Source organism: Gopherus evgoodei, chromosome 19 (assembly GCF_007399415.2).
Source record: "Gopherus evgoodei ecotype Sinaloan lineage chromosome 19, rGopEvg1_v1.p, whole genome shotgun sequence".
Classification (NCBI taxonomy): domain Eukaryota; kingdom Metazoa; phylum Chordata; order Testudines; family Testudinidae; genus Gopherus; species Gopherus evgoodei.
This window is the reverse complement of record NC_044340.1, coordinates 15,396,656-15,417,728: the sequence shown is the minus strand read 5'-3', so window position 1 is coordinate 15,417,728 and position 21,073 is coordinate 15,396,656. Positions and strand designations below refer to the sequence as shown.

The 21,073-nt window shown below is 52.7% G+C and overlaps 1 protein-coding gene across 5 annotated transcripts in view; it reads right to left on the bottom strand.

Annotated features, from left to right (window-relative positions):
- Nucleotides 1-21,073, bottom strand: part of NECTIN1 (nectin cell adhesion molecule 1) — a 171,022-nt gene that overhangs the window by 59,071 nt on the left and 90,878 nt on the right. Inside the window, exon 6 of one of the 5 annotated variants that reach the window (XM_030538407.1) lies at nucleotides 6,375-8,542. The exons of the other annotated variants lie outside the window; for them this stretch is intronic. Coding sequence (XP_030394267.1) covers nucleotides 8,001-8,542 — 542 coding nt within the window. The 3' untranslated portion in view covers nucleotides 6,375-8,000. Of the gene's footprint in view, nucleotides 1-6,374; nucleotides 8,543-21,073 lie in introns of those variants that run through there. 5 annotated transcript variants of the gene reach the window in all.

The window sequence follows — 21,073 nt, the reverse complement described above, 5'->3', positions numbered from 1 at the left end:
TGCCACAACTTCGCAGTCGAAAAGGAAAAGCACTGCTTCTTTTAAAATTCTTTATTTATCAAAAAGTACATTTCTTTCCACAGCTGAGCCACTATTTTTTTTATACAAGTAAAAGGGAGGGTGAAGCAACACCCCCCCAATCAGAACCATGAAAACATCCTCCCCCCAACCAAAAATTATTACAAAGGATGGAAAACAAAACAAAAAATCATAAAAGCAAATTCAGTCCGTTACATTATTATTATTATTTTTTTTTTACAAAAGCACTTACAACATAGATTACAAAAAAATGCAAGGTTTTTTCTTTTAGGGTTGTTTTTTTATTCCACAATGATAATTACAGCAAGAAAAAAAATATCACTGGAGTTAAGGGACCATGTTTGGAAAGAAAAGAAAAAGCGAGTCAGATCAGCTGCAGCAGCTCTCCATGGACGCCCATTTACACCAGCTGAGGATCTGGCCCCTTATATTCATTACATTTACATTCACCCTTAAGTAGATCACATATGGAATGCTGCGCTGTGCGAATGTATGGAACAAGTCCCTTCTGTAGGGCTTCATCTTGCAACCTTTGCTCATGGATGGAATTCACCCCGTGCAGAGGATCAGCCCAAGGCATTTCAGCCCAGATCCTCAGCTCAATGGCAGTTCGGTGCCTAAATATCATTGAGGATCTGGGCTGTCCCCTCTTATATCCTACTTAAACCCTGTTTTAAGGGATAATACGGCACCTAGACTGGTGCTGACTCTTCGGCACGGTGGTGAATCTCAGACTGTGCCATCGCCTTCAATGGGGCTCGTTCCCGTGAGTAACAGCTGCAAGGTTGGCCCTTTGTAGAGAGGGGGGCCAGTTTTAGGAATGACGGTCGGAGGCAGGATTTGGATGGGAGCAAGTTGACCCAGCCTCATCCTCTCCCCTCCCACCATTCCCTGCCTCTCTCGGTGGAAGGGGGTGCTCTGCAGGGAGGTGCATTCGTACGCAAAGTGAGTCACTCTAATTTGCTACGGATCATGTCAAAACAGAAAAAGAAAGTCACAAACCAGGGGAGGGGTAAAGTGCTATCATAAGCCACCTAGAATACGGAGAGGCTTCAGTGCACACAGTGCTGGCAGCATTCCCCACAGCGCTTCCTGCTGGGAGAGGCAAGGACTGGGGTAGCCACGAGCGCCGCACATTCAATGTCCCTGGAGCGTTCCCCACCGCCCTTCCTGCTGGTCTACTCTTCCAACAGCTGTTGGATTGGGCTGGGACTGCAGAAACTCTCCATTTCTCTACTGGCCAGTGTTTCCACAGCATTTCCCACTGCTTGGCCTGGAGTAGCTCGAAGCATCTCTCCAGCCAGCACTTCCACAACATGTCCTGCTCTGCTTCCCGTTGGGAAAAAGAAACTGGGACTGGAGCAGATCCTAGCCCCCACTTCTCCACACAAACTCCAAGCAGCAGCGCTTTGTTTGGGAAGCCCTGCTGGCATGCTACAGACCTGTTCTCCTACAAAACTCCATGGAGACCGCACCCCCTTTCTCTCAGCCCTCCTCCTCCAGCAAGCTGAGACTGGGAGGCGCATTGCATGGGTGTGTGAGAACGAAGGAGCCAGTGGCCCCTTCTTTTAATCATGCTCCCGTCGCTATTTGCTATACTGTCTCTCTCCCTCTCCCCCTCAGCGAACTGTGCTGAACAGTCGTTGAGTTTCTTTCGACGCTGAGCCAGGAAAGGCTCCTCTGTCTCTGCTGTCTCTGCAATCAGTTCAGCTCTAACATTTGGGTTTTTGTTTGTGTTTGTTTGTTTGTTTGTTTGTTTTTTTCCCAAAGAAAACTTCAGATGGAGTTTTGTGTTTTGTTTTTTTCTGGCTTGAATAAAAATGATTTACAAAAACACAGGAACAAACCACCAAACAATCTTGTAATTAAATCAGGGAAAATAACATCACTGGGATGAATTGTGATGGATAATCCCAGACATAAGCCCCAGCAGGAAAACAGCTGGGGCGTTTTCATACGAATAATATAGACTCAATTTAGTTTGCAGGAGGAGATACGTCTGCCTGCGCGCAGCTCACTGTGGGAGGGAAAGGGACGCTGGCACATAGCTCAGACCAAATTCACCTTCATTTCCCCAACAGGCCATCTCCTGACCCGGGAGCCATATAATGAGGCCTTTTTTTACCTGTCCTGCTGTCCTCACCTTCTCATTGTGATACTGGTTCCCAGACACTTTGTCTCTCCCCACTTGTCTCTTTTCCTATGGCAACTGCCTGGAGAATAATTCCTGGGCTACCATGTCAGGGCCAGGCTGCTTGTCTGCAACCTCTGTGCCCATATCTTTGCCTGGCACTAACAATCCTTTCTCCGTTGGACTTTCCAGGGACCATTGCTTACACAGGGATGGCTAGGGCTGCCCAGATATCTTTAGCAAGCTCTGGGATTTCCCTGTGGGCAGAGACATGTGCAATATCACGTGCAAGGATCGGGGTTCTATGCAGATACCCCAAAGGTCTCTTCCAGTGTGCGTCTTCCCCATGCTCCCTAGGCTGGCTTTCTTTTCTGTGCCCTGCTCTTAGGGGAAGGGTGGCTCTGATGCATGGAGTTACCTGTGCCATCAGCCAATGCCATGGAGAAGTGGAAACCATGCAAAATCAGTGCCACAGGAAAACTCCTGAGCAAGGCCTCCTGCCCCCCTTTGGCCAATGGGCTCCCCCTGAGCAGCAGAAATACAGTTTCTGAGTCCCTCGGCACTAGTGCATAACAGTCCGCCCTGGGGGTAAGTCAGAGGGGCTGTGGATGGAAGGGGACGGAGGAACACACATGAGAGGAAGCTGTAGGGAAGGGGCAGAGCGGATCTACTTGTCTCCTGCCTCCATGGAAATCTGTGCTCTTTTGCCTGGTTAACAGAGAGGAAGGTTCAAAAGGGGACTGTACTGGAGCGTTAAACCCTAGCTCTGTAAACGGTCCCCTAGGAAGTCATTCCCCATGGCCATAAGGGCAGCTAGCCCTGGATCTTTCACTGGAAATAGACCTCCTCCCTCAGTAATACTCAGCAGTGGAGGCCACCCCAATGTATCTTCCTGGCCTTCTCCAGGGGTAAGAAGCCTGGGTTCTCTTCTGGGAAAATCCCTCCTGGGGGTCTGGGAAGCAGCTCCGATAGCCCTCACTAAATAAGGGACGAGGCGCTGCCAGAGACGGACACATTAGCAGCATGGAGCAGAGCTCGTGTCTGGCCACAGAGGACCAGCAGGAGAGGGCCCTTTGGCAGCCATGGAGAGATCGCTGCTCTGAAGAGTCTCCTCAGATTCATAGCCATGTCTCAGGAAGGACAGAGGCCTTGGCTGGGATCAGCAAAGCTGTCTAGGAGATTTGGATGCTGAGCTCCCATTAAAAGGAATGGGAGTTGGGCGATGGAATTCCACTGGCACTTTGAAAAGCTCACAGACTGATAGACTTTAAGGACCATCATGATTATCTAGTCTGACTTCCTGCACATGGCAGGTCACAGAACCTCACCTGGTCACTCCTGTAACAGACCCCTAAACTCTGGTGTGTCTCATTGGCAGGTCCACCTCGCTGGGCTGTGGGGCTCAAGTCGCTGGGATGGGGACGGAGTACCAGTTCTAAACCATTAGCTCCCATGCAGCTCTGGGACACAAAACAAACAGCGTCCTCAGTTTAGCCCCCTACGCATCTCCCCTGCACAACCTTCCTGCCACGACAGCCACCTTCGACCTAACTAGGTGGGAGAGTGCCCCCCCGCCAATACAAAGCAGAAGGGCTGGACTCCCATGGATGGAGATTAACCCCAGAGAGGGAATGGATCTCGTTATTATATCCCAGCAGCTCTCAGACAAATTGTCAATCCATAATATTTCATGAGGAAACTTATTCCTCGCTATAGATTAACGGCGAATCGTTTAGGCTTGCTAATTAAGGCCCCATGAGGGAATCTTGTCCAATTAACTGACCCTATAAACGGTCACCCTTTCAGTAACGAGAGCAGAAGCATCCTTCTTCTGAGAAGGAGGGGGACAGAGCTAGGTGCCCTGGGTTTTTCCATGGCCGTAGGGCCCAGGCCTACCCCCAGTGATAACCTGTCCCCACAGCACAAGTCAGTGAGGTGCCTGGGACCACCTCACGCTGTGGAATGAGCAGCTCTGAAGTTTAGCTCCCAAACTGGACATGCTGATGGCAAAGGGAGGTGGGCCCCGCTTGGTTCAGAGGGGAGGCGTGCTGCTAGCCAAGCAGGCAGGGCCCTGGTTTGGGGTCACAATGCATGTTTCCTCCTCTCCTCTTTTCTGCTGGCCCTGCTGTAGTCACAGAGACAAGAGGTCTAACATGACCCAATGGCTGGAAGTTGAACCTAGACAAATTCAGACTGGGCATAAGGCATAGATATTGAATAGTCAGAGTAATTAGCCATGGGAACCATTTACCCAGGGTGATGGTGGAGTCTCCATCACTGGCCATGTTTTTTCTAAAAGAGCTGGGAGTGGGAACTTGGCTAGGGCCCATCTCTAATGTCTGATGCACCGTAGAGTACAGAACCACCAAACCACCTGAGGTGACAGCAAGGTTGCAGGAGGGTAAGCGACTATGTAAGGGTAAGCTGTATGGCTATGTGTGACGAACTAGGAATGTTCTTAATGTTTCCTCTGAATATTGTATTGGTGCCTCAGTGTCCCCATGGCAGTTCTTAAGTATCTGGCAGAGCAAAGGGCCAGTGCACCTAAATGCCTGGCACTCTGTCTCCTAGCAACTGATGGCCTGGGCCCCTCCTCTGCAAAGGTGCCAGCAGGAATATAATGTCACTTCCTCTGCTCTGTCTTTATCCCAGGACTCCATGTATCCACCATGTGCTGGGAGTCCCATATCACAATGCTGCACCTTATCCGATCTGTGCTGCTATCACTAGGCAGGACCGGCTGAGGCCTTGACTCCCTTTGGGTCTGCGGGTTTACAAAACCCCTTTAATCGGTACCGAATCAGATGGATATTGGGTATGTGCTCAGCAGTACGAAAAGAGAAAACCAACCTTATGCTGAAATGAGGGTGGAATTCGGTCTCCTTGGGTATGGATTCACCTGACAGTGATGGATAGGCCCCCTAAAGTTTAGTGGCTTCTCTGAATGCCTTGAGCCGGATCTCTGGAGAGCGTCTCTCTCGAGATCTCCAGGACATCCTGCTTTCAACAGAGACAGCAGCACCCCAAGAACAGCCATTCTTGGAGTATTTCCACCAGGAAGCTCAAAAACCACCAGGAAAAGCCAGAACAATTACAACTAGGGTGACCAGACATCCCAATAAAATCGGGACCGTCCCCACCGATCTTTGGTCGCTCCGCCGGCAGCACTCGGCTTTTTTTTTTTGCTCCACTAGCAGACCCGCGTTCCCATGTGTCCCAATATTTTTTTCCTCTCATCTGGTCACCCTAATTACAACCGAGTTATCTGATTTACCATCCCTGCAGCAGGAATGAACTCAATAAGCCGAGGGAATGGTCTGGGTCAAGTTCGACTGTACCTGACTCAAGCCAGAAACCCTGGGTCGGGCTTTGGAACAGAGTCTGGCTGAAGCTGGATATGGGATTTTGGTTTGAATTATTATAAAAGGTCTAGTGTCAGAGGGGTAGCCATGTTAGTCTGGATCTGTAAAAGCAGCAAAGAATCCGGTGGCACCTTATAGACTAACAGACGTTTTGGAGCATGAGCTTTCGTGGGTGAATACCCACTTCATCAGATGCATATAAAAGGTCTGAGTCTCCATTCTGCTGCCTAGCTGTATGGCTATGTGTGACGAACTAGGAATGTTCTTAATGTTTCCTCTGAATATTGTATTGGTGCCTCAGTGTCCCCATGGCAGTTCTTAAGTCTCTGGCAGAGCAAAGGGCCAGTGCACCTAAATGCCTGACACTCTGTCTCCTAGCAACTGATGGCCTGGGCCCCTCCTCTGCAAAGGTGCCAGCTGAAGGTGTTGGAGACAAAGGGATCAGGTGACCTCCTGGCCCGGGAAAGGGGCTGAGCAGAGAGGAGGGGCTGGGAGGGGTGGTTAGTCTGGAGCTGGCTGGGGTCAAGGGTGGAGGGCAGACCTGGGGGTCTGGCTCACTGCCCCCCAGAATGGACCCAGCCGAGGGGTCCGGTTCGCTGTATCTACAAGCTCTGTTTTAGACCCTGTTCCTGTCATCGAATAAACCTGTTTTACTGGCTGGCTGAGAGTCACGTCTGACTGCAAAGTGGGGGTGCAGAACCCGGTGGCTTCCCCAGGACCCTGCTGGGGTGGACTCGCTGTGGGAAGCGCACGGAGGGGCAGAGGATGCTGAATGCTCCAAGGAGAGACCCAGGAGGTGAAGCTGTGTGAGCTTCTTGTCCTGAACAAGTCTGCTCCAAGGGAGAGGAGGCTCCCCAAAGTCCTGACTGGCTTGGTGGGGAGCAGTTCCAGAGCATCGCCCGGTGACTCTGTGACACTATGTCTATGGTATGAAACCCATGTATGGCATCGGGGGAGAATTAAACCCATTACAATACACCTCTGAAAATGGTGATCTCTTTTTCAGTCATTTAGCCATTTGGTAAAGGAACAGAAAAAACAAACACCTAGTGAATCCTGCCTTGGTGGAAGGTCAGTGTCAGACCGACAGCCCCGGAAACTGAAATCTCAGTTAGCCACAGAACAGCAGTGGAAGCAGCAATCCAAGCTTCCCTCCAACCTCCCCATCACATCTCAAGGGGGGGAGAGGAGATCAGCACACGGTTCAATCAGTCCTTGGCCTATCAGCCTCTGAAGGGGCCATTCGATGCAGGTATCAGTGGCCATAAGGGCCAGGGTAATTACTACAGGAGTCGTGGCTGGCAACACTCTCACAAAGGGGAAGGATGTAAACTGATGACTGCAAAGACCTAGCAGTTTAAATACAAAGGGCCCGGCCTGATGCCCGTTGAAGTCAACGCAAAGGGCGTTGGAGCTCCCCTAAAGAAATGGCCTACTGGGCTGGGTGGCACCACGCCAACCGGCAGCATGTTTGCAGGCAGGGAACAGGGGTGTCTCATGGAACTCTCCCCGTCACTGTGGCACATGCAGAGGACACGGCACATGTCAGAAACAGGGTGAAATTAACTCCTCCTTGGCTGACACAAAAAAACCCCTCACGTCTTTAAATAATATGGACACCCCCGCAGTGACCAGCGGCATCACCACAGCCAGGATTTCCCCCACTTTTCTCTTTTCCTTTTCTTTTTGTTGGTTTGTTTTTAAATACTGTAAAAGGATAATAAATGGTAGGAGGAAAACGGCAGCTCCATTTCCTTGTGCCAATAACAGCCCCATGGGCCTTGGATTATGCTTAGTTTCCTTTGTTTCTTATTTGTTCCTTACACGCTTAACACTGAGACTCACTCGTCACAGGCACATTGTGGGGAATGGAAAACCCCCCAAAAAACAAACAAAAGGGAAAAAAATCCATCCGATATGGCATCTAGGTCTTCAGTGCTTTGTGCTTTTCCCCTGCTTGGTCCTCCTTTTTTTTTGCCCTCCCATGGACTCCCTCACCCCCAAATAAGACAACATACAAACAAATTCCAGTGTTTCGGGGGGCATGGAGAGGGAGGGATCTTTGGGGAAGGACGATTTGAGACACTAAGACATAAACGAGGCATATTATACAGGGGTGGGCAGTAGTAGTTAAAGCAAATAGTCACACCAAAGCCACTGATCAATACAAACACCACAGAAGGGGACAAAGTCGGTGGGAGAAATTTAAAAAAAACCAACCAATCAACCAAAACAACCTCCCCCCGCAAAAAACGATCCATAAGCAAAGCTACCAGCCCCTCCCTCCCCACCCCTGTCACCTCCGAGTGAGTGGCAGGTGTCTCAAGTATCTGTCGAGCTACCTTGGGCCGGGCAGCAGTGACCGTGCATGGATGTGAGCGCGCGTGTGCGATGCATGTGCGAACGGCCCTCGGCCGGGGTCTGGCGGGCGGGGGGGAGCGTGAGTGGGGGTCTGGGGAGGGAGCGAGCTACACGTACCACTCTTTTTTGGAAATAAAAGATCCGTCGTTCTGGGAGACCATGTTCTCAGCCAGATCCAGCTGCTCGGGATCGTACTGGAAGCCAAGTGTCCTTTCGCCGTAGGGCTCCGGATGGGCCCCGACCTCGTCCACCGTGAAGTAAGGCCGCTTGGAGTCGTCCTCGTACTTGTTGACAAGGCCCAGCTTGCGCTCGCCTCCGGCATCCTCCTCTTCGTCCTCGTAGCTGCTGCCCCCAAGCGGGCCCGGCTTCTTCTCGTCGTCCGAGTCGTCTGGGTACTGCAGGTTCTGGGCCATGGGGGGGTGGTGCTGCGGGACGCCGGCCTTGCTGTACCCATTGCCGTACACATGTTTCTTGGTGCTGTAGTCGCCCTTGAAGGTGTGACGCCGGCGGCGGAGCAACACAAAGAGCACCACGGCCACCACCAGGACCAGCGAGACTCCGCCCACCACGCCCCCAATCACGGCCGTGGGGATGTTCGGCTGCGCCACTGATTTGCGGTCATCGTTTGGAGACGGGGTGGAGGGGAATTCTGGGTAGGAAAAGACAGATGGAAGGGGGAACAGTGTCAATCCATGTGCAATTGCACCCTCGCTCTGGGCTTGCATTTCAATTGGTTATTGGTTGGAAGATGAGGGTAAGGAACAAGGAAGGGAAAAATCGGGGAAGGGGAGGAGCCTATGTACGGCGGCCGCGACACAGGGTTAGCACTTGGGTTCTAGGTGTTAGTCACAGGTGGACTGTGCACCATTGCAAGCTTTCCAGGTTAAGCCACCACCACCAGCAGCATGCAGGAGCCCAGCAGGCGACAGACCTCAGCCCCCTTCACCGGCGGCGTCTACACCCAGCTTTCTAAAAGCTGGCCCCCAAATTCAGGCCGCCTCTGTGCTTCGGCTGCCCACCTGGAGATTCCTTGAGCGTGATTTTCAGGACGAGCTAAGCACCCGCGACTCCTGGTGACAAACTCCAGGTGCTCAGTGCTCCTCAAGAATCAAGCCTGAGGCGTGTCCAGTCAGGTGACTGAAAACAGAGGCAGACAAACCGGGGAGGCTGCTTTGCAAAAGTGTGGCCATAGAAATTCGCATTGCACTGGAGCAGACCAGTGGGCCATCTACTGGTATTGGATCAGACCAATGAGCCGTCTAACCTGATATCCCTCCCTCCTGCAGTATCAAATGCAGCCCATCCAGCCCTCTGTCTCAGACACTGCTCAACACTGTCTGATGCTTCAGAGGAAGATGGAAAACCCTATGGTGCACCTCTGTAATTCAGTGCCATCCAATGGAGCCATCTCCTGCCTGACCCCAGCTGCTGATCGGTTTACACCCTGAAGCATGAGGATAGACAACCTCTATTTTTTTTATTCTGGCTGGTACAGTGGCACTGCAGTTGCTAATCCTGTTCACAGACAGAGGTCCTGCCCTAGTTCAAGAAAAAGAAAATCAAAACAAAGTTATTTTCCTTTTCACTGTGTTTATATGTTTTATGTTACCACAGACAGTGGTTTGGGGCCAAGAGAGAGCAGGACGAGCTGCTAGGCCCCTAGGCTCAATATAATCCCCCAGCAAAAAGCTAGCCCTCCTGTCAATGGAATGCCAGTCCCATGGGTGCCTGAAGGGTAGTGCCATAGTAAAGCTAGGTCTGTATCCTTCCTTCCCCAGCCTGTTACTAGGCCAACAGACATCTGCCTGGAACGTGCCTGTGTCCTCGGCAAAGGCTCTGGAATGCCCGAAGCATGGGTGGTGCACTGACGGGGTTAATGCTCACCTGGAAATCCTAGGCACTTTGCCAAGGGTAGCCCCTAAGACCCATCCTGCAAGGGGCTGGTCACGCTCCACCTCTTGTCGAGCCAACGGGAGTTGGAGGTACTTAGCATGATGCAGGACTGGGCCCTCAATGCACATGGGAAAGGGAATGCTGGGCTGGGCCAGTTTTCCCCAACGGTCCCAGCTGTGCCTTGGCAATGATGCTGCCTCGGGGCAGCCTCTCCTCCTATGGGCTCAGTACAGTGTGCCTACTCTTTGCGGCAGGGTTCACAAGAGCAGGAGGGAGGGAGGGTCATCTGATGCCCTTCTATAGAGTCTCTAATCCAAGGAACTCGTTAATCAAATGAGCTAATTACTAACAAGACTTCTAAACCCGCTGCTTGACAGTACCATTATCCCCAGTCCCATCTGAGAGATGGGGAAACTGAGGCATGCAGCGGCGGCCTGGACTTGCCCATGGTCAAACAGCAGGGTGGTAGCAAAGCAGTGAATAGAACCCAAGTGTCCTGACTCCCAGCTCCCTGCTTTAATCATCATCTAGTAGTGCCTTCGACAAAGGAGAGAAAGAGAGAGAGCACAGGGGAGCAGCCCCTCTTCTCTCCTGACGCTGCCAGGCTCAGAACACATCCAGCAATGTCCCATCAGGAAAGGACACGCACACACCAGCCAGCCGTCTGGAAACATGTCAAGATATATTCCTTCCACGCGAACACTCACAACATGGAGACAGATCTCACGCTTGGGGAGCTGGGGAAAATCCAGAGCAACTTTACAGACTTCAATGGCATTGTTCTCGATTTACACCGGCCAAGCCGAGAGCCAAATCCAGCCTCGCTGACCTTCTGAGGAAAGAAGCAAGACATTATACCACTGTTCCCGCAGCAGAGCATTGCCCGTGCATGCTCCCAAGGCTGCTGCTCCCCCCCTAGCACTGTCTCGCTCCCCTCCACACTCAGCTGCATTGCCCTTGCTCTCAGGCCTGCTGGCTTCCACGCTCTCTCCTCACCAGCTGGTTTGACCCCTCCGGTGCTAAGCATCTCCCACTATGAGGTGACCAGGCCACACATTGGAGCAGCCCCTCTTCCCTCAGGGGGGCCTTGCCTTGCCTCCCCAGTATAGAGATTTGGGGCTGCTCCTCACTGTTGAATAGCTCTGCAGCTGCCTTCCTATCTCCTGCTGCATGAAGCTGCCAATCAAACACCAAACTTCCCTCTCAAATAGCAGCCAGGACTATGGGCAGAGAACCAGCCGAATGATGGACAAATTCCATCACTGAATGGTTGCAAAGCAAAAACATTGCCCCGCCCCCAACACCAATCATGATGAGATTGTGGAACTCATGGCCACAAGAGGCCAAGAGCGTAGCAGGATTGCAAAGGAGGATCAGGCATTTATAAGTGATTGTAGGAAACATTAAACAAACTAGAGATTGGGAAGAGACAGGAATTCTGATGCTTCAGGTCTTAACCCAACCTCAAGCTCAGAAGGAAACTTTCCTTGGGGGCAGGTTATCCCAGAAGTGTAGCAATTTTCCTCTGAAGCACCCGGTGAGAGAATACTGGGCTGAATGGAGCACCAGTGCAGCTATTCCCATGTACCCAGGGGTGCCTAGTCTCGCATTTTAAACTCTCCCCATCCTCTGAGATAGAGGTTTTGTTTGTGCTGTTGAATGAGACATTTAAAATCTCCGTCCTTTCCTCAGAAATTGCTCCTCCTTTGCATTGTCCCAGATCGACAGTGCCGACTCTTTTGCATTAGGAGTGTTGTTAGCGGAGGCAATGAAACTGATCGTAGCAGAGGGTTTTGCAGTGAGAAATGCCAGCCGGAATGGGACAGGTGCACGCAGCTGGGGGCAATTTGCTCCTTCCAAAGCAAGGCAGAGGAAAATCGGACATGCTACATTAAAAGGCGGCCAGTTTAGAAGTCTCTGCATGTGTGTGTCTATCCAGAAAAGCCTGCCAGACGAAACTAAAAACTCTCGTCTCAACTGCTAAAAATGAGACATTTATCCCTAAGGGAAACTGGATAATGCTAGCTGCTGATGGCTCAGCCTCCCTCTCTCACACGCACGCATGTTCTAGCCTCTGCCATGGCCCCATTCAGCCAGTGGGGCCAGTTCCTGGGAGTAACCTCAACGCTGGTGAATCTTTAGGGGGTACAAAGCTGGTGTTATGCTCTACACCACTCTCTTTTCCCCTCACAGCTTCTGGCACATGGATGTGGCTGGAATGCTGCTGACCTCGGACTGTTCTCAGAGGCGGGAGTGGCTAATTAGGGGGCTCTGGCAGCTGAGTATAAGAGAGAGCAGCCCTTCAGCAGCTCTAGCTGATGCTAGTTGACCAGACTGGTTGCCAGCCAATGCCAGAACCTAGGGGCTGGATCTTTGACCCCCACCAGTCCTAAACTCAGCTTGGCTGCAGTTCAGAACTGGTGCCTCTCTTTCCTGCTCAGTGATGTCATAAGGTGTTTTCAGGCCCAAGCAGCTGGCGGAAAATGGGAGCTCAATTCTCTCCCTGCAGCTGCCCACCGAAGTCAGCTAGAGACTGGTACCGTGTGAGGAAGTGGAGCAATCTCTGGGGTTCTACAGATTCCTCTCTCTTCTTGGTTCCAGGGGGTGGAGAGGCCGTGGTTCTGTGTCGAGCAGCAAAGGGGAGTTTGGCACCTGTCTCCTCGCCAACGGTCTTGTTAGCCCCGTGATTCAAAGGCAGGAAATAGGACATTCTCCTTCATCTCCCCGACCCTGCAAGATCTCCTGATGTTCGGTTCCTCTCCTCTCGTCCCCAGATGTCACATTTCTGAGACGTTTCATCAACCTCCCCGCCCCCGCCCCCCAACGCTTGGACATGAAAACTAACTTGTCAGAGTGTCAGATTTCGCACCTTGCACATGGAGGAAATGATTTCACTCAAACATAAGCCCTGTCCCCTCCCCGAAGCCAGTTCTGATGTAAAACCAGGTGTGACTGCGAATCAGCAGGTAAAGCACTGAAATTTCCCCTGCCACTCATCAGCCAGGGAGAGCGAGAGAGACGGGGAGGATATGGAGAAGGGAAGGGGAGAGACAGAGAGAGAGGAGAGAAGGAGGATTGCGGAAGGATCAAGAGATGGAAACCCAGTGACACAGCAGAGAGGGGCCAGGGCTCCCTGGGAAGCCAAGAATGAGGCCGTTCCCAGCACTGCCACTGGGTGGCGGGAGAGACCACTTCTGTCCTCCAGAGGATTGGAGGGGAGCAGGGCTAGTGACCTGTTCCCTGCAATCGCTGCAGTGGCTATTTGCACCCCTTCCCCCATCTCCTCCCACCACTGCTCGCGGCACAAGAGAGAAGTGAATCCACACAGGAGCGACCCAGCACCCTACTCTTGCCAAGCAGGGCGACTGGGGGTTCCCAGGGTCGGCTGCCCCAAACACGGCCTCTTCTACCCCTTAGGGCCTTCGCTCAGCAGAGACCTGCAAACTCACGGCCGCCCCAGCATGCTGGCACTGAAGCAGGTGGTCTCCCACACTCCCCATCACTGCCACTCTCTGGGTGCCCCCCCACATGCCTGGCAGGATGAGACAAAGGGGAGAGTAATGCTGGCAGGGCCCTGGCCCATCCCCACCAGATGAAGGACAGACATGGCGGGGTGAGATGAAAAGCCTGGTCTTTATTTCCAACTCAGAGCTGTGCCCTGCGGGCGGATCTACCGCACAGAGATCCCTTGGATCAGCCATTCCCTGTCACGGGCTTGGAGCACTTTCCAAAGGGCAGGAAAAGGGGATTAACCCCACTGACAGACAGACTGGGAAACCGAGGCACAGAGCAGAGCCAGGAACAAACTGTCAAGTGCCGACTCCTAGGCCCTGCTGTGACTCTAGACCTTGCTCCTCACTGCCCGCTTTCCTTCTGCCAGTTCCTGCCTGGCCATACGGGCTCAGGACTGAAGAGAGGGGGGTGGGCAGGGCAGCTTGGCCCCAGGGTTCTTTAGACCTGCTCCACTTGAACTCCCAGCACTGAGGCCATGGCTACACTGGAGCTTTACAGCGCTGCAACTTTCACGCTCAGGGGTGTAAAAAAAACACACCCCTGAGCGCTGCGAGATACAGCGCTGGAAAGCGTCAGTGTAAACAGTGCCGCACGCTACACCCGTAGAGGATGTGGAGTACGTGCAGTGCTGGGAGAGAGTGCTGGCGCTGCGACCACACTTGCACTCAGCGCTTTGAAGTTTCAAGGGTAGCCATACCCTGAGCCTCTTCCAACAGCAGCGAGGATAAGGCATCAGTCAGCCCATCTCAGCTTCCATCCCTACCCAGAGCAGGGCTCTTTCCTGGTGAGCCGGCTTCTCTCTTCCTCTCCTCTACAAGAGCCACCCAGCACAGCCACGCCCTGCTTTATCGCCAAGCCCTCACTGCAAACAATCCCCTGCCCCCTCACCCCACCTGGGCCGCTGCACCTGGCTGCTGTCAGCATGGCCTCTAATCGCCTGGGAGCTGGGATCACACAGTGGCTGTTACCTGGGCGTTTCTAGGGCACGCCTGGCAGCAGCTGGGAGAGCAAGGCTGATAGTTAAGCACCAGCCTCAGCGTCTCCTCTCTCTCCACTGCCCCAACCATTCAACTCTGAAGTGAACTAATGACTTAGGATGGGCAGGATCCTCTGCTGGCGAAACTTGGAGTGGATCCATTGCCGTTGATGGATGCGTTGTGGGTAATGAAGCGATGCTGATTCACACCAGCTGAGGATCTGGCTCCGAATACTGGCTGCTGAGCAATGCTGAATTCCACGGGCAGGATGAAACGGACCAAATGACAGCCCTGGGTGCCTGTGGAATCCTGCGGCCTGTCTCTTCTCCCCCACCTTAGTGCCCGTGAGGGTCCTGGAAACCGACAATCCCACTGCCCAGAGCAGAGCATGCTGGGCCCCATGTGAAAAATCCATTAGGAAGAGTCTGGAGAGAATTAAAGCTACCGTGGAAAGGGGAGCAGTAGAGAAATGGGAGATGGGGGGAGGGATAAGCTGAGCTCTTACTACAGTGTAACACATTCTTCCTCCCCCTCCAGCCCCTGTAAAACAGAGAGTGCTGTATGCATAGGAATTAAAGGAGCAACACTATCTCCCCACTCTCCCCCTCCTGTTCTCTGCCAGCTGTTGCATTCAGCCACGGCTTCCTGTCCCTGTGCCAAGAACCAGGCCTCTTGGGGCAGCAGCTGGGAGCAGAGAGAGAGAGAGATGAAGGGTCGCTCTGGGTTTCACCCTGGAATGAAGCCAAGTCCACAGTTTCCCTTTGATCCCTCCAAAGAAAAGGACTATCCAGCCCCATCTGCAGGGAGCTCTGGCTTCTGGGGCACTTTCTTCCCCTCTTGGAAAGGCTTGGCTAGGTAGCCAGCCTGGAGCACGTTTCTCCAGATCCAGGGTGGGGGAAGCCAGACATCTCATGGCGGGTTTCACCTGTTGCTGACGCACAGCTGGAAAGTGCATGGGAATGAATGGCTCTGAGGGCTGCCACCCTGGCGGAGATCAGGAATAACCCCACCGAAGCCTTAACAATCTCAGGCTTTCCCATATCAGGAGTGAGGTGCCTGCAAATCAGAATCTTTTTCAAGCCAATCATGAGATTAAAAACAAAACACAACTTTCCGGGCTCTGTGTTTTCCTCCTTCTGGTCTTTCAGTCTTTAGGATTCACCTTTCCAAGCTTTTCTCTGCAACCACACAGACTAGAAACTTGCTCCATTTTTACAATAAAAACCAAGATTCTCAAGCAATCACCTGACTCCAGGTTCTGGGGCTTTAAGCAAAAAAATACCAGCTAGCATGACAAAGGAGAAGCAGACCCCGAGGGAGGTCTCCGGTCAAGCTGATCCCTGAGGAAACTGATGGAGATAAATCTAGCCACCCCTGCTTCCCACTGCGTGGCATGTTGCATTGCCATATAGATCTGTGCAAAACAGGAATGAAATGAGTTGGTGGAGCACTTCACGCCCCCTGTGCATTAGCTTTGCACAGGAGGAGTAAATAATGAGACAAGATGCCAGGCAAGGGGTTGGAGCTCAGCTAATGTTTTCCTAGCAACTGGCAGGTCTTCAATGTCCTGGTCATTCTGTTTGGATGAAGTTCAGCTGCGGAGCCTAACAAATCACTGGGATCTGCAAACCCAGGCTGGGAAACTGGCAGGGTCAATGAAACTCATGAGATTCCCGCTACCCCCAGCTCCTGCTGAAGGTTGGGAATACTGCAAGAGAATACTTCCGGGGGGTGGCAGCTTTCAGCGGGATTCTGTGAACACAGACACAATCATGCTTTAAAAAGAAAAAAATTGTTAGACCAAGTGGAAAAAACTGACCTATTTTCATGAAAAAATTTAGTTCTAATTTCCAAAAGTGTTGGCTGGCTGTATTGAAAGTGTGTGTGTGTCAGGAGCGGGTGGGATGGTTTTTTATAACAAAAATCTTCTGGTTAGAGTTTGGGTCAGTTTTTCTATGGTTGAGTTTGGTTCTTATTTGCTCCAGGCATGTCCCAAGGAGATATCCCATTTGGCCTGGGATCTGGATTGGGTTTCAGCTGAGGTTTGATATTTGAACTCAGTCGGGTTCAGGGTTGGATAGAGCCCAGATCTGGTGAGCTGTTCCCATGAGATTTCTCTCCCTGAGTGGCAAAAAAACCAAACCAAACCAAACCCCACTCAGATGATATGTCATCTTTGGCCAGAATCCCCTGAGATTTCGCTGTGTGCACTGGGAATTTCTGAGCTTAGACCTCAGTTTGGATACCCCCATCGGGGCCAGGTGGACCAGGGCATTCTAGTCCAGACCCTCTGTAAAGGGCTTTGATTTTAGAAACTCATTCTCTTCAGAACACTTGGCCTGCCCCTGCCCATTCGCAGTGAAACATCCGCCCACATATCCTGTGGCTGCTGACAACAGGATCCCAGCAGAGCAGCACAGAGTTGGGAAGGGAGATGAAGCCAGTCGTGGTAGCTGACTAGAAAATACAAGGCAGATCCTCATCCGGTGTAAGTCAGTGAGGACCCAAAGCCTCCAATGCTGCTTTACCCCAGTGGAGGATCTGGCCGCCCCTTTCCATCGTTTCCTGCTCTTTGTGCTGGAGGGGAGTGTAGGGGTGGGAAGGGAAACCACTGGAAGCTAATCCAGGAGTTCAGCAGCTGCTGCTGGCATTTCAGAATGTGACGGCTTTTAGGACAGATGCCAAACGTCTCTCAGGTTCTAATCTCTCTGCCAGGTCACCTACTGCTTGTCAATCAAAGACTACCCTGCAGCAGGTCTCTGGCAGAGAATCCAGCGGCCAGGTTACACCACCAAGTCCCCCAGTTGCACCTGTTCTGAGCCTCCTTTAGTCCACTGCCCTGGGTTCAGAGCCCAAGTGGTTTGCACAAACATGAGCGATGCACCATGCAGACCACAATGCTCTGGGTGCACAGCCTCCAAGCTCCTCAGCTGCAGATAAACGCTTGCTGGAAAGGCCTCTCTCCTGCGCTCTTGGCTGCACACAAGGCCTGTGCTCAGTCGGCGCAGTGCTTGGCCAAGTCCTACAGGCTGTTTGCAGTGACCTTGCTGGGATGAGATCACGGCAGGTGAGTAAACAACTCTCCAGGCAGCACAGCAAACCAGGGACCCCTCTCGTCTCTGCTTGCTCCCCTCCTGCCCGTCTTGCTGAGCCATGGCCCCTCTCACCGCGGAGGAGAGGCCAGAAGCCAATGGAAGAATGGCACATTTATCAAATGCCATCGGCCACTTACAAATTGATAGGGGCTAGGGGGACGTCTCAGGGATGCCAATGCACCAGGGGCATGAATCCGCTGGGCACGAACAGCAAAGCAGGGCAGAGCAGGGCAGGGTGAAATTCAACCAGTGACAGGAGAGATAAGGAAAAGCCCCACTGTGCTGGGGCAGCCACTGGGAGATGAACTGAACCCCCCGTAGGCAGGGGTGTGGAGTTAACACCGGGCACCCGAGCTCCATCCTTCTGGAGCACATCCCTTCCTCTGGTGCTCACAGAGTCCCTCACCGAGGTTACCAGTGCCTCCCACTCCATGGAGAAGGACGAGGTCGACGTCCTCCAGAGGGGCTGTTGGTTTTGGAGGCCTCTGATTTGAGACATCCGTGGGTTGGGTTTTCAGAGATGCTGAGCACGCCAACCTCCTTTGCAATCAGGGGGATTGGCGGGTGCTCCGCACCCAGGGAAGTTAGGCCTGAGGCATCTCAGGCAGACACCCCCCAAAACAAATAAAAACAAGAGGCCCCAGGTAAGTGGCAGTTTTGGAAGATGTTCAGTTTATCGATTTACTGAGGGTCACACAGGGAGGGGGTGGTGAAGCAGGAGACAGTTTCCTTTATTCATCCACCCGCCCATTTTATCCTGCTGCCCCTCCTTGTGGTATCTGAGCACCTTCCCCAGAAAGTCAAGAGCAACAGTGATGTCCCCATGGTCTCCTGGCTCCTTCCCGCTGGGCAACAGGCTTTGACCTCCAGGGAGGTGCCCTCACATACAGACCCTGAGGGGGATGCGTGACAGCTCAGCAGCTGCTAAGGGAGCCTGTCCCCGCTTCCCATGCCTCTTTCTTCCTGCAGAGAGCTGGGTTGCCTTGACAGGTCCTCCTGCAGTGGCACAGTTGGACTGACCCAGCACAGTCAGGGACTGGGGACAAATTTTAAATCTGCCCTGGCCGTGGCTGATGACCTCTCTGGAGCTTGGCCCCTTCTCTTGCCTTTCCCCTCTTTTCCTCCGGGTCCTCATCCTCTCTCATCCCTGTCCCGTCTCAGCATTGCCACCCCGCTCCTCATCCTCTTTAGCCTTAGCGAGTCATTGCACAAGCTGAGTACACGGCCTGGCCTCTGGGATGAACCATGTTTCCTTAGGGCCATGCACCGCTTCACAAGCTCCTCCTTTGGGAGTCACAGCAGTCAGGGCTGGGGCTGGATGAAGGAGGGATTCTCCAGGGACAGTGGCATGGGGAGTGCCCCTGTGCTGGTCCTGCCGTGCGGGAGAAAGAGAGATGGGGAGAGGGCTGCCAGGCTCTCCCAGCGCTCTGCTAATCTCCACTAGCTCTGATTAAGTGTGCCTGGAGCTCATGGGCCTGCGCAGGGTTTGTTTTAATGAGGTCTCTCACCCTGTGCCTGTGCTAAGCGAAGCCAATATACACGGTCTCCAGCCTCCCTGCTTCTCCCCCACAAAGACCCACTCCTCTCCTGCAGCTGCGTTGCTCCAGCCCCGTGGGGTGCAGAGAGAACTGCTACAGATACCCACATGCTGCCAGACTATATGCAGAGCAACACATCTTGCATGCAGAGGTGGAGCCCAGCTGAGACCTTCTGGACCAAACAACAAGCCGAGCCTGAATGACGACCGCTTCTCCTTGTGGCATCTGGGAAATGCAGCTGCCAGTAAGCAGGGTTCAGAGAAGATTTTTGGCCTCCTTCTCCACCACATCTCCTCAGGCCTCTCCCTGCCATTTCCAAGAGGAGTGTGTACGCCCTCTGCATGAGTGTGCAGGTGGGCGCGTGCAGGGAGTTGTGAATATACACGCCTTCCCTTGCACATTATAACGTGTGCATGCACTAGGCTGGGGATCCATGTGCACAGGCTGCGTGTGTCTGAAGATGGGCATGTTTGTGTGCTTCAGCATGCAGGGATGTCTGTGCGCACAGGTTGGTGCATTTGTGTACACATGCTGGTGACGGTGTATGGGCGTGTCTGAGCACGCATATGTGTGTGTATGCACAGGGGGGCCAAATGGGTGGGCACGTGTGTGACTGGACATGGACGCTCAATTGTGCCTGGCTGTGTCTGAAGGTACAATCGTACAGAGATGCGTGTGCACAACTGCTCATGGATGTGCAATTGTGCCCAAATCAGCATGTGCCTGACTGTACACAAATGTGCCTTTGAGCCCCGGTGCACGTGAGCGTGTGCATGCACGATGCAGCGTGCTCCCCTGCAAGGAAGCCTGCCTGCCCTAGAGCCCACTTAGACACGCAGGGACACATGTGCAGACACAGTGAGTCTATAATAAGAGTCCCTTATTATTTCCCACAACCAGCTGTAATAAATAGTTACATGCCTCACTACATGGATTTGCCTCAACTGACAAACGTCCTGCAAGGCAGGAGAAGCTATTACGTGAACAGATTGCAGGGATAAAATATTAAATTTCCACTTATCAATCTTTTTAATGTGCTATAACTCTAATAGCAGCTTTCAGCCTTTCCCCAGAACAAATCCCCGGTTCGCTCAGGAGGGAGACTAAACTAGCCAGGTGATTCCCCTCCTCGTTCAGGTCTGGAGTGGGCTAATAGCAGGCTGCCGTGATGGCAGGAGAGGGGGACAGGCGCGGGTGTGAGTGAGGGGGGAGCTGGGCTGGGCTGGCTCCGCATTGGGCTCCTTTCTATTCTACCCAAGGCTAGAGGCTCACTCGACTGAGCGCCATTTATTGTGCATGGCTCTTGAAAGAGGCTTCGTGGTCCGCTGACAATCCCTAAATTGCCTGCAAGCCCCAAACAAATGTACCTGTAATAGCCGAGCGAGGCCAGCTGAGCCCTCTCCAGCACCGACCTAATCAGCCCTTGGGGAGAGCTGGATAAACATATTCAGATCCTATGAATTATTAAAAGGGTATTACTTTGTGTATCCCTGGTCTAACGAGTCAGCTGCTAATTGGCTCGAACGCGGCCCCCTTCAGTGCATGCTCTTACCCCCTCATCCCTGCTGCAGCTGGTCACCTCACCATGGATACTGTTCTACACAGTGGCACCTCAGGGTCCAGATTCATATCTCCGCCATGTGGGTGTAAATCTGGAGTCACTCCACTGAAAACAGGGTGTAAGTGTGACTCCAGATTTATGCATCTGGCATCCAGGGCAGTACCAGCCCTCATTCCCCACCACTATCGCTTATGCCCTATCCCAAAACCCTCGAAAGCCTGATTTTAACGATGCCTTTTCCCTGCACTTGGTGCTAATCGTCCCCTGGGCCCCAGCTGCCTGGTAAACAGCAATTCCCAAAAGTTTTTCCTGCTATGCCCATTTCTGCTTCCCTCTGCTCGACACATGCCCCTTCTCTCCTCTCCCTCCCATGCTCTGTTCTCCATTCCCTCCGGATGGCTCACTCCATGGGATAAGGGACCATCCACCCAGGTACAAAGAGCACTTGGGCACCCAACTCCCCCTGGAAGTCAATGAGAGTGGACACCTAACTCCCATGGGTTCGTGGTTCCCCCTGAATACGAGGCCTTTCCACTAGAAAAACCACACTCACAACCCTGCCACCACCTGCCCAATGAGCCCCACACTCTAGTGTGCTGGAGA